Genomic DNA, 14,609 nt, shown 5'->3' on the forward strand with positions numbered 1-14,609 from the left:
GGAGTCACCTGACTGCACCAAGTATTTCTCTGAAAAAGTGCCTGACGCTCGAGACTGGTTATGATGGACGCCCTTTTGAGAACAGTGAAGGCACGCTGATAAGAAAAGATTGCGTAGCTCAGAAACAAACTGCAAATTCTACTGCATGAGAGGATCTCAAGCTGAAATTTGAGGGGTCACTGGCCCCACATGTACCTTGCTTGACTAATATCCCTGATTCCCTGAACCATTGTTCAGTTGTTCTCATATTTTAGATGGCTTCCTGGGGGCGATGCTCCGTGGCACTAGGGCCTAGGTGTCTTTGCTTCTGTAATTTATCTCTGCAAGAACTGAAAAGAGCCCTTTCAAAGTGCAAAGCCACTCCCAGATAAACACCTTTCAGTCCGAGACTTGTCAGTAGGACCTTCAAGAGACCAAAGTTTCCACCTCAATATCACCGAAGGGGAGAGTATCGTGTCTTTTGCCAGACCAAACCTCCCGGCTTCCGGAGATTGGAGGTTGCTTTTTACGTTTTCTTTTCCTAATCCAATATATATAGATAAATGAAAAAGATAGGACAGTTCTTGGAGAGAGAGAGAAGAGGCACTGAAGAGAAGACTAGAAGAGTTTCATGTTTGCCAAAGAGTATATATATCTTATAATTTTCATAAAAGACTCAGGAAAGTAAAAACTGGATGTCACTAATGTACAAATACCTAAACAACTCTAATAAAATGTAAAAACATGATAAATTTACATCTTCCCAAACAAAGATCTTGATGCTAAAACTTACCCAACGCAAAAATCTTCACAAGAAGGGTAAAACCTAGAAAGACGAGAAACACAAGAATTTACCTTAAGAAAGAGAATTTATAACCCTAAGTGTGCTGCTGTCAAGATTAGGCATCACTACAAATCCCAACCATCCTTGCGCGCACTAAATTCCCACTTTCGGCCAGCTATACTTCCATAGATCTCTGAAAATTTCAGGAGGCAATTACTTCTTATCTTGTAATGCATATTTGTATTCTTGCTAATTGCTACCCCAGTAAATTTCGATGTGTCTATTACCCACGTTGGCCTCACATACTCGACAGTCTGGGACAAGCTTGCATTTGCATACAAGTAATTCAAAAGCACATCCTCGCAGTTAAAATATCTATCTACCAGTTCCCTTCCTGCCTTAGCTTCACTACTCCAGTACCTCTCAAAAGCTAGTGTACGGTCAATGAAAGCTGCCCCAGTAAGAATCATGTTGTAACTTTCATGACGCCGGGCATATTTCTCATCCCTATACTTCAATGGACTACCACGAACGAGTCGGGGATAAAACCCAACAATCCGATCTGGGTGTTGACGCCACACGTTGAATCCCCGTTCTATATCGTCACAAGACATCATGATATCATCATCAAGCTCGAGAACAGCACGGGTCTTAATCATAGGATCTTTCTTGAACCGATTGTTCAGCGAGTTTTGGTCTTCTACTCTGATCCATACAGGCACAGTGGAGTCTAGATCACACGATCTGGGAGGTATGCCCTTGTTCCAAACCACAATAATCTCTTTAACAGAAGAACACCTTGAATAATGCCTCACATACATTTTCAAATTCCAGAGCCGTGCATCATATGTCATCGTCAATAAAGTGAACTGAGAGTAGGAACCATTTAATGGATAAGCTTCTTCAGCACCATTGCCTCCATAGAAATATTTAACACCTGTGCACATCAATGCAACTCCAACTGCAAATATTGCAGCCAAAACCAATTTTCCAGCCCAAGTATTAGGCTTTATTTTTCCTCGAACAGACAGAGGAACTCTGTTCAATCGGCTGCAAAAACGTCTCACCTTTGAAGAAAAATTCGACCTTTGCCGACCCAAGAGAGCATTATTTCTCTTCCCTGAGAAGTGAGCACACCAGTTGAGGGGAATAATTGACTTCACTGCTCCAAGTAGCACACCCAGTACAACAACAACAACAGTGACAGCAGCAAATGAAGCAGAGCCAAGAATAAAGCGATGAACTGGATCTCCTGAAGGTACACGATCTCCATCCATGACAGCTATCCATTTACCAGAGCTTAGTTGCTGCACATCAAGATGATGGTAGCGTGCACCATTCCAAGCATTGGGTCCCTTATTGGACTCTTCAAATCCCAGGGGAACTTCAACTTCTTTGTAATCGTCCTTGGTAAGAACTTCTACCTTGAAGATACGGACTCGTCTTCCATATGTTTGACCACAGTCCTGACCAACACGATAAAGGTTTCCATCATACACAAATGGCCTGCCTCCATTCCTAGCTCCCACACTCTTGTCAACATTATAAATGGGATTCTTCTTGTGTGGTTTCCAGGGACCAAGTGGTGAGCTACTATACCAGATTTCCAGTTGTCCATTCTTCCTGGTTCCAACACCACTGTAATCTGAACCAAAAAGCCAATATTCTCCAGCACGATTAATGATAAAAGAATCTACAAGGGGATTTTTTATAAGAACCTTATCCAGTGTCCACTGCAATGGAAAGTTAAGAGCTCTATAAAGACGAAGTTCGCCTTTCTGGCTGCTCTCAGGCATCATATATATCTGCAAGAAACAGTAACGAAGGAAACTATTTAAGCTACGTGTCCATAGTAATAGCTGTTAGATTTTTTTTTTCCAGCTAAACAAATTGTCAATGATCACCCAGCTAATTTTCCAAGTCAATTCACTTGTAGGACCCATTGTTGGTTGGTCAGGTCCTTAACTTGTGTCCAGGACATCCAGGATAAAGTCTTCAAGTGAACATTTTTAGATGCATAATCGTTTGCGAGGAAATATGGATCTTACTTGGCCAAGGTAGTTGAATACATAGGGATAGGATAGATGCCAGTCCTCATCCAAGGCAATGCCCAACTGTTGCCATGTCGCTCCCTTGTCAATACTTTTTGCAACTCCAATATCTCCTTGACTGGTTATTGAATTTTTTGTTTCATAGAAGAGGAAAAGTGTATCCCCCTGGTCAATTCAACGCCAGTAAACACAAAGATTAATTTCAAGAGAAGGAAGCTACTATAATAATAATAATAAAAAGAAATGGCACTCAAATAGATCATTTCCAGAACGCACGCTAGAAAGTAAACAATTTGGTCTTTCATGGAATGCAAAATTATAGACAGGCATTTGCGTGCAGGCACACACAGAAACACAACATGTATCATATAAGAGCACTAAATAGCGCAAGAGACTTAAAGTTCGATGCTAGACAGAGTTACAGTCAAACTGACCACAACAAAAGATATATCTAAAGAATTTTGAAATCCAAGCTAAGACTTTTGTTTCTGGTGGATTTTCTCAATATGAAAAATAAATAAAGCCCCCAAATAATCTTCATCCCCTGCCTCTTAAATAACCATACTTCAAGCTAAATTTACATTGCTGACGGTGTCCATTGATCTCATCCTTGCATGTAACAATTAGAAAAATCAGAAGCAGTCAAAGAGCACAGCACCTCCTCTCCAAAAAAAAATAAAAAATCCCCGTACCCATTCTCCCCAGAAAAATAGAACCATGCTGTCCCAACATGCCTCGAATCATCTCCGACTTTAGAAGTGAATATTATTGAAAATGAAACCACGAGCCATCCTATGAACTAGCCTCCAGAATAAAACTATTAAACACTATATTCACCATAGGTCATATCCACTTGCAAACAAATACAGAGACGGGCACATATTCACTATCTAATAAAAGTAATAACAGAACCAGTTTCTGCTTAAAACTTCTGGTAAAAAACAATTACTAGGGACTGATACCGTTCGCAAGATGCTTTCTACCCCAGAAAGATCTTCCATCAATTTCCTGATTCTGCCTGCATGACAGATTTCTACAAGTGGCTTTCCCCTAACCACACACAATTCATCTTTATCTATACTCGTCTTTTCTTGCAAATACTCGTCCTCGGAGTTTTCATCTAGCCATTTGACTGGGATTTAGATAACATGATATGGCAAAAATTAAGATGAACACATGCACCGAGTCTGAATTGCTGCACTGAGCTCCCTATCTCTCACCATGGGGTTGCTTGAGATACCTTACATAATAGTAACACCACAAGTGATGGGCCCTTAAGACATCTGAGCAGCGGCACAGATTTGGTCTCTCTCACCAATTTGCACAGTGGATGCCTGACTTTTCTGTCATAGTCCCCTGACTATTTCAATACTCAATGGCCAATAATAATAAGCATATACATACCCCCTTCCCCCCTTTTCAACTTGAAGCTCTCATTCCAGACACAAAAACACCAAGGGCCAAATAGAAAAGGACACAAAAGAATTTAGTATTAATTTTCGTAAGTGCTATTGCTAAATTCCTGAATCCAGTCCTGTTAATTGGCACTGTTGAAATAAACTCAATCTAAGAAAGACAATTACTAACTATTGTTCAACTGTCAGCTGCTGGCCGCTTTCATACTATCGATTATAATTGAATTTTCTTGTTTTAAATTCGCGTATAAATATCTAGTTGAGTTTATATTATTATATGTGAAGAAATTTTAAAAAAACACAGAAAAAAAAATAAAGAGAACGTGGATTCAAAGTTTTTATTTATGTTATAACCTGAATCCAGTCCTGTTAATTGGCACTGCTGAAATAAACTCAATCTAAAAAAGACAATTACTAACTATTGTTTAACTCTCAGCTACTGGCCGTTTTCATATTATCGATTATAATTAAATTTTTTTGTTTTGAATTCGTGTATAAATAGCTAGTTGAGTTTATATTATTATATGTGAAGAAATTTTAAAAAAACACAGAAAAAAAAATAAAGAGAACGTGGATTCAAAGTTTTTATTTATGTTATAAACTTATTATTCTTGAAATAAAATATGTATTTTATTCTCTCCGAGTATATCAAAACCACCGCAAGTAATTTCTTCCACCAACAATCACTTCCATGGTAAAATATATTAGTCAGCTTGATTACACGCTTGGCACCACAATCAGATACCATGACTGAACATGTGAGCATTCAGTAAAACAACCAACAAATACGCACAAAACCAGAGGAAGTTTTAACAAAATTACCAAAATGAATACAGTTAATAAAATAATTACCCGAACATAAAGAAACGGGTCAGCAACAAAATTACTGGGGAAACCAGCATCAGAAAGCGAAGCACAAGTGACGACGGGGTTGGCAACAGGCCATGCCGCACCCTCATCTCTCCATTCATTCATCTGTTGCAATCTTCCACCAGTAAATCAGAATCATGGCATGTTAATGATACAAGTCAATACATGCAGAAGGAAATAAAACGAAAAATTGTCCTCGTCCCATGTGCTAGAAATAAACAAAAATTAATTAAATTGAACAAATTAAAAATTCTTCAAAAAAAAGTAAACACGCCGATAAATTCTGACAGAAATGCGAAAAGGTAAAAAGCAAAAAACATGCAGTTTCAAAACAGTCATTGATCAAGAAAGCAAGACTTGACCACTAATACCTGACTCGCAAAAAGAAAAAAAGAAGAAGAAGAAGAAGCAAGAAACATGAAGCTTTGAAACAGCCACTAGTAAAAGAAGAAGAAGCAGGAATTAGCCACTAAAACCCACTTTACAAAAAGCAAAAATTAAACAAAAAAATCCATAAAAAAAACCCCTGAACAGAGGTGAAGATATAATCACAAAGCCAGTCTCTACTAATGCATAAATGTGCACAAGACACAAAACAAATAAAAAAAATCATGGTAAAAGAACAGAAACAACTTACAGCTTCAATTGGTTTGAGAGAGAAAGGAGAATCACCATAAAAGACACCAATAGACCAAGAACCCTCATTGTCTTCTTGACAACCCAGTGACTTTAACCCAACACGAGCATTTGTGCTATGTAAATAAGGCTTACTAAACATAAGCCAAGCATAAAACATACCAATAGATCCATACAAAACCAAATACCCCAAAAAGAACGTAAAACCAGAGGAAAACACTAGAGAAACCAATCTTTGGCGCAGAACATTATGCTGCTGCTGCTGTTGATGATGGTTTTCCCATCTCCATCTGCACCAACACCTCATGCTCGTATTCCAGCAGCTACAAGTTGTCGCTGTTGTGGTTCCATCGGTGCCATTCACACCAGCCTCATAAACACCCATGAAAGATTATAATTATTTGCAAGTTTACGCAAACCCCAGATGGAAAGATTGAAACTTTAGAGGTTTGTGTCTTTACAAGGGAAGGAAGTTAATTTCTGAGGACCTTTTTATGGGTAATATTTTTTGTTTTGGTTTTGGTTTTGGTTTTTATAACGTTGTTGTTTCAGTGCGTGACTGATTCTGAGATTGCTGTAGAGATACGTTTTGCGTGTGTTTTGGATGTAAGATTTTTAGATAGAAATGGTGGTGGGGGTGACAGAAAGGGAAAGTTTTACTTATTTGTTTGTTTTTTTTTATTTTGGCTTGGAATTTAGGGGTTTGGGATTGTCTTTGTGCATGGATGAGCGTCCCTGGCTGGCCATCTCAAGGATCTATTTATATATGCAGACAGTGTGTATGCATAGGAAGCTTTGTTCTGATCCTAGAGGGAGAGAGAGGATGGGTTTTTTCTACACGAGGAAAAATTTGTGTACCTGCATAAGCCACAGAATTTAGAAATCGTTTTATTACTGTATTTTAATAAAACAGATAAAGATAACGAGAGACAGACGAAATATATTTTTCTACGCTTCTGGTTTCTAGTTTTATAAATATAAAAATTTACTTAAAAATATTTTTTTATTTTTTTAACCAAACATCAAGTTATTTTTAATATTATTTTTTCTATCTTAATATATTAACTAAATACAATCTTAAATTCAAGATAAAACTATAATAAATTAACTCTAAGAAATAATTTAACTGATTAGATATTGAATTTACTTTTTAATTATCATGAATTCAATTTTTTTTATAACTATTAAAAGTTTATATAGTTATTAATTTTAAAACCTATAAAATTAATAGATATATATATATATATAAAAAAAAGCTGATTTGAATATTTATATTATTCAAAAAAAAAACTTAATAAGTTTAAGTATAGTATAAAAAGCTGAATTAAAGTAAAGTTTTGGTCATGAGTTGATTTTAATTTTAATTTTATATTAAATAAAAAATATTATTTTAATAAAAAATTGTAAGCTAGTTGATGTTGAGACTTGATGAAACTAAACTCGGATTAATAGTGCGGACCCTTGATAAACTTGAATTTTTAACCGGATAGATATCAAGCCATTCCGGAATTTAAAACAATGGCTAGAAGATACAATTCATAGCAGGTCATAGCTGATAAGTCAGGGAGAAATTACTAGTGTGAACCCACTCCACCTTCCTCTTTACAAGAAATAAATGAAGGAATTCTGGGACCAATGTATTATTTAAAAAGTAAATAAATATCAAGTCAGGAGAATATTGAAAATTTTACCATTACCTCGATAGGGAAAAGTGAAGTATGAACAATAGCAGCAGTGTAAATTTAATGGAAAACATATTTTATATTTTTATATATGATAAAGAGACTTTTTGTGTGTAAAATAATATATGGTCGGACTTCATATAAGAAAAGCGATACAGAACAAGGTGCTAATTGTTAAAAAAATCGGAGTAGTAGCTGAGAAAATGTTTTTTTATTTTATTTGATTCCTTGGTACAGATTTTGACGCTGAGGAGATTTATTCAATTTTTTAATACATCTGATCAATTTAAAATTGCTTGGAAAAAATCTTAACTTCAACTGATCCATAAATTTACTCGCCCTGAGAAAAATTGACGAAGAACAAGGCATCTCCTGGGGGGAGGAAATTTTTCCATGTATCTCCCTGGTGAGTAAGAACTTCACCATTCTTATTTTCAAGCACTCTGTTTATTTTCTATATCTAGCATTTATACCCCCTTGATGTAAAAAGAAGACGAGAGGGAACGTTTTTTGAGTTTTGAATTTAATAATAATAAAAAAAATGCTGCCCGTGTTGAACTAACTATTTTTTATTTTTTATTCAATGAGCTAAAATATCACTTAAATTGCAAGGAAAAGGCATTCTCCAATTTCATAGTGGATAATCTCCAAAATATCTATATGTATTCTTGAATAACGAGATTTAAGAGTGCGAGAACGACATTATCCAACTGATTATTTATTGGTAATAATATAGTTTTTCTAAATTTTCAAACTATATTTATATATAAAAACAAAATTCTCATGCTCCGGTTTTTTTTTTTAAATTCATGTTTATCCTTTATAGATATATAACATTTTTAAAAAAAATAGAATAAAAATAATTTAATTTGATCAAGTTTCATATGAATTTTTAAAAATTTAACTGGATTAATTTAAGTTTAATAAAATTAATGTTAAATTAATTTTAATATAAAATTCAGATGGAATAGAATTAAATCTATTTAGTTCATCGGTTTGCAAATTCGGTGTTTTCCTTTTAACGGGCGGTCCCTTTCTGGCACAGTAAATGAAAAAACAAAACAAGGACAGTGGAGGGAAAACGGCAACAGGGAAGAGACCGGACGTTTCGGAGATTCTATGGACATTTGCACTCGCGAACATTTAAGTATTGGCAATACTCGCGGCGTTCTGAGGAGAAGAGTAAGCACGTGTCACCTTTCCTTTTCCGCGTCAGGGGATGTGGTCTTGGACGATGTCTTGAAGTGCAAAGGACTTGTTTGGATGAGGATTGAGACGCGTTTGGCAAGGAATAAATGAGATGGAAAGGAATTTAATTAGTAGGTGGAATTAGAAAAAAGAATTGATTTGCTTTAAAGTGGTGGGGTTGGGGTTGTTATGAAAATTTAATTAGGGGATTGAGAAATTTGAGGGTGAGTATAGCTGTTTTTTAAAGTATTTTTTATTTAGAAATATATAAAAAACTATTTTTAATATTAATATATTAAAATGATTTTAAAATACTAAAATAGTTAAAAAAATAAAAAATATAATTCTTTTTTAAAAATACTTTTAAAATGTAAAAATAAATTATTTATTATTATTATTTTAAGTTTTGTTTGTTTGTTTGAAAGGTTTTCAGTATAAGAAATTGATTTGATGTTGCTCTTCTCCTTGATATTATGAATTTAAAATTCAGAATTAATATCTGAAAATTTATTATTTTTTTCTCGATATATCAACAGTGGCAAAAATATATATTTTATTTCTCTATGTATTATTGTACATTCAAAATCGTAATTAAATGTTTCTAGAAAAATAATTTGAACGTGATGCTCTTTATTTTACTGATTTAACACAATTAAGTTTCAAAAATCAATGCAGGTAAGGTGGTAAGAAAATCCAATCAAATCGTCACGCAACTCTTTAATTTTTAGCAACTTAAAGTTGCTAAAAATTAAGTATTGATTTGGATTTTAATTTTCTTAACAAGATCAGTGGATATATTATCGTAAAAAAGAAAAGAAAAGATCATAGTGTACTGGAATAAGAAAAACAAAATCAAAGATAACTGGGAGAGAGGGACATGTCCCCGTGTCCTTGATTCATAATTTAAAATGATAAAAACTTATTCTAAGGATAATTTTAAAATATATTTATTTTTATTTTTATAACAAAAAAATATTTCCTATCATTTCTTCAGAGTTTCAAGAAATTAAAAGAGAACAACTAGATATTGCAAACTAATATCATTAAATGTTTTTTTGACTCACTCTCAAAAATGATAAAGACATGTACAGGAAAGATAAATCCTATATTATTATCACATTTAATAGGAAATTAATTTTATTTTATATCTCCTTTAATGGAAATGGATTTCCAAATAAATAAATCAATACACTTAAATTTTTCATTCATTGAACCTTAATCTGTTACAAATAAATCTCTTCCCTTGGGAGAAAAAGGAGCCAGGAGATCAATAACCATTTTATTTTTTTGAAGATAAATCTGATCAATAAGCTATGCATGAAACATTTAACTCCAATTTTTTTTTAAAGAAAAAAATATCAATAGAATCTACGAATAACTAATTTATTCCCTCAAATTTTCCTTGACTATATCGCAGTTAAAAAATTCAAACGAGGCAGTGCGTACGTTGTTGTTTTCAAATTATAGCGGGACATGAACTTTTAGAGAATTTATAAGAATGTGATTGCAGTTTATTTTTAAAATGTTTTTTTATTTATAAAAGTATATCATTAATATTTTTTAAATTTTAAAAAATTATTTTTCAAATCAATACATCAAAATAATTTTAAAATATATCAATTCAAAGTAAAAATAATAATTTTTTTAAATGCTTTTAAAATACAATATCAAACATGCCCTTAAAAATGTCTCCTGTATGAACAAGGATAGCCTTCACATCTGGTGAAGAAAGATTCAGAAAAATATGAGATATAGGTAGAAAAAAAATATTTTATCGTGATCCAAAAAAAAGAAAGAGAAAAGAAAAATAGTTTGTTTCTCTCTGTTGTTACTATACAGGCAAACTCATAATTGAATGATAATTTAAACATGGCATTCACTTTCTTTTTTTATATAAAATAATTATTTTTAGCTATACTTTTTGTCCTCCTCTCTTTTTCTCACTTGAAATTAAGAATGAAATATATTTTAAGGATTTTTTTTACCCAGAGCCTGCAGCTACTACGTTGAAGGGGGGTATTTTGAGGTGTGATAGTCATTGTTTCTTAAGGTATTTTTAATTTTTTAAAAATATATTAAAATAATATTTTTAAAAGTTTTTAGGATTTAATTTTGTTATCAGTAAATTAAAATAACCTAAAAACATTTAAAAAAAATTGTCCAATTAAAGACAATACCTTTTGATTGGATTTTTTTTAAAAAAAAAAGAAAAATCAAAAGGATTAGTGGATGATCATTGTCGAGAGATGCTGGGAGTAAAGAAAAGGCCTTGCCAATGAGACATTTTCACCTGGTATTCATCAGCTTGGCTGTGGTGTTTCGTAAAGAGCAACATGCACAATTGCAAAAATAATACTAGCGATAAATTAACAATAATAAAGCAAAAAAGGTAGAATTTCTAGAGAGAGAAAATTATTTTTTTTCATAAAGGAAATAGCCAGTAATGATTTTTTCCCCTTTTCCTTTTAATTTGTTACAAAAAACGAAGCCATTTTCTATATCAAAGATTAAAAAAGCTTTGAGTGCGTAAATGGCAGTCAGATTCCCACCAAGTTTCAAAATAAAACAGAGTAATGATCTTTTATTTATTTATTATTCCTGATTAAGACTCTCCAATCGATCCACGCATTTTTTTCCCCTCAATTCTCTACCTCCAGCTATTATGACAAATAATTAATTCGCTGTCATTATGTTGTATTTGCACAAGGCTTTATCCCAGGCAACGATCGAGTGGTTTTGGTGCGGGGAGGCGGGCATCTCGTGCGGCCTTGGACTGGTACACCGGCAATTTTGAATCCAACTGGCTCCAGCCCACCGGAGTTCTTCTGTTATTTATTTATTTTATTTACTACTTGGGTTCATTGAAATGCATAATTCAAACAGAAATTCAAAACAGGGAAAGTTAACGTCTTTATTGATGTGACCTTGCATGCACTGGTTTGACCAGATCTCGTGCTATGAAGTTTTTCTTGCAGTGGAAGAAGAGGAAGAGGTCAGTTAGATTTTTTTAGTGAATAATACCATGGTGAAACTAGGAATTGTGTTTTTCCACGAGTAAAGAAATTGGAAAATTACGAGGTAGATTAATATGTTTTTATTTTAAAATATAAGAAAAATTGAAAAGTATTAAAAAAATCTTGAACGAGTGAGTCTGGTTTAATTATTTATATGAACAATAAAATAAATTGGTATTTTTTTTAATAGTTTGGATAACAACTCTATATTGTAACTCAAGTGATCGTAGTCTAAAGGCGTTAGATTCAACCAACATGGCAACAATATTAATTTTAATGGGATAAATGAGCTGTTATTTTGGCCCTGATTATTTGCAAGAAAATAATTTTATTTTTTAAAAATAATTTTAATTTTTTTAAAAAATAAATTATTTTCTGATATTTGGTAGTGTCATGAAAAGTAAATTGAAAAATATTTTTCAGTATTTGGTTATGTTATCAAAAATGAGTTAGAAAATAATTTTTTTTTCAAGTTTATTAAAATAATAATAAACAAATCTTATAGTTTAAAAAGTTGAATGTGAATAGAATTAAAAAAATATAATTTCATAAATTATATCAAATAAAATAAATAATAATTAAAATAATAGAAATCAAATTTAATAGATAAAAAATTAAAAAATAATGAAATTAAAATAATTATAATTATAATTTCATAAATTATTTTAAATAAAATAAGTAACAATCAAAAGAATGAGGACGAAATTTGATGGGTAAAAAATTTAATTTAAAAAATGATAATAAAAAAGTAAATAAAAATCATTAAAATAAGAACTAAGATTAATATAAAAATCAAATTAAATCAAATTTTAAGGGATGAATTTGAAAAATAAATAAATAAAATATATAATAATTAAAAATTTAAGGACCAAATTTGATATAATCAGTAAATAATATTGTATTTTTAAATTATTCATAATTTTTATTAACCAACTTTTTTAATAGCAAAGAAATACAATAAAATTTAAAAAATAATTTTTTAAAAATAACTTTTCAAAAAACAAACACAATTTTATAATATTTTTCAAAAACAAACAGAAAGGGATCACCTTGTTTAAAAAAAAACTACATGCACAAACATGTGAGTTCAAAAAAGGCCACATGCTTCAGCTTTGTAGCAGCACGTTACATTTTAGTTATTTTAATTTTTTTTTATCATTTGTTCTTTTCTGCTTAAATTGATAGTTCAATCAATGTAAAGTTTTTGTTTAATTTTATTTTTTATATTAAATTAATAAAAAATTAATTTTTATATTTTTTATCATATAAAAATATAATTTAACCTAGTAAAACTTATAATCTTAATTATGAGTTTAGCAAACTATTTAGAATTAACCGGACATTTTTTTTAATTTTATTTTTTAGACTATTTTAGTGGATAATATTAACTTTTATATGATATAATTTAAAAAAATTAAGTGAAAAATTAGACTAAAAGTTTTTTAGTTTGAATTATTAAAGCAAGTTTAATAATAATACTAAAATATTTCATATGATCTAATTTTTTTTATATATATATTTAAAACAATTCTGATTCAGGTTATAGCAATAACGCGAGAACTAGTAAAAACTAACACGTGAAGTAAAGAAAATTAAGGAGGGCAATTGGCCTTGTTTGTCAACGACGATGTTTTAATCGAGCATTAATTTTTGTTCGAAAATTTAAAAAGATAAAGCGACAATTTAATTGAATTTTTTATCACCCTACTTGCATTGATTTTTTATTTTTTTTTAATCTTACGTGCAAAGCTTTGCAACTTACTTTCATGAAAAAAATACCATTTAATTAAGTAGGAAATACATTGTGTTTTTTTAACACCTATCATTTCCATTATAAATAAAAGACTTTTAAATATTTTAATTTATGAATGTTATATATTTTGAATATAATTCAATAATCCATGCAGTTGTTTAGAAACTATTTATATATAAAAAAATTATTAATATTTATTTATTTCTCATCCTTTTTCTTAGTTATTTTTAGTATGCTGTCACAACCATTGTTGAGAGATAGCTAAGCAGCAACTATTAATTTTTATTTTAATTTTGTATTAATATAAATATTAGAATCAACATACACGCCACTCAATTAATTTTATAAATTTTAAAATTAATATTTATTTAAACTTCTAATGACTCTAACCTCTAAAAAAACAAATCTAAAATCTAACTGTGCACCCTGAATAATTTTAATCTTACTTTCTTGGTTGTCCCACATGTAGACATTCTAGAAAATACAGATTTCTTGGAATTCACCCCGGGAAAAAAAAGGAAAGATATTACCAAATAAATATATTTGGTTTGAATAGGTTTTTTTCTTCCCTTTTATCTTGTTGGCCAGTGAAAAACCGGAACCCACAGGAAGAGGCTAGGGTTGCATAGCCGAAACCAACCAGCCAACGACTGGTGTCTTTCCGTTCTTTGTCCGAAGCAAATCCCAGTTTATAGACTATCAAATCCTCCACCATCTCTCCCTTAAAAATAAATAAATAAATAAAAATGATGCATTCCAGCGCTTTCCATGGCCATGAATCCGAGTTCTAGCGTGCTTGTCACCCCTACAGTGTTTTACATGCTTACTAGATTTATAGGATATTCAGTGGGTTGTAAGAATTAGTCATGGTGCGCGCAAGTTAGCCGAATACCCCCATATAAATAAAAAAAATAAAAATAAAAAATAAACATAAATAAATGAAAGCTACGCTGACGGACTTTGCTCCGTATGTTAGTCTCCATTAGCCAAACCCTGCCGCACCTGTTCGCTCTATTTTAGGCAAGTGGTGGCCGAATATTATTAACAATGGCGCACAATCAGACCCAAGTGACCCATCCTGTAAAATATATAATTATTTGATGACATAGTAGAAAATCTTGATTTCGATTACTTTCGTGCTAAAATCTGTCTAATTATCTATAATATGGCGTCATGAAACAATTATAATAAAAATATTGTCCAACTAACCCTCGAATCCCCGAACTGACTGGGTAAC

At 31.6% G+C, this 14,609-nt stretch overlaps 1 protein-coding gene across 1 annotated transcript; it reads right to left on the minus strand.

Moving 5' to 3' along the window:
* Positions 1-613: 613 nt before the first annotated feature.
* LOC105125511 (glycosyltransferase family protein 47) lies at positions 614-6,582 on the minus strand. Its single transcript, XM_011025992.1, has 4 exons — positions 5,737-6,582; positions 5,082-5,204; positions 2,812-2,979; positions 614-2,568 (listed from the first exon to the last, which is right to left on the minus strand). The coding sequence occupies exons 1-4, from the start codon at positions 6,118-6,120 to the stop codon at positions 889-891; spliced, it is 2,355 nt and encodes a 784-aa protein (XP_011024294.1). The 5' UTR covers positions 6,121-6,582; the 3' UTR covers positions 614-888.
* Between the last annotated feature and the right edge of the window lie 8,027 nt (positions 6,583-14,609).

Source organism: Populus euphratica, unplaced genomic scaffold (genome assembly GCF_000495115.2).
Source record: "Populus euphratica unplaced genomic scaffold, PopEup_1.0 scaffold22.1, whole genome shotgun sequence".
NCBI lineage: Eukaryota > Viridiplantae > Streptophyta > Magnoliopsida > Malpighiales > Salicaceae > Populus > Populus euphratica.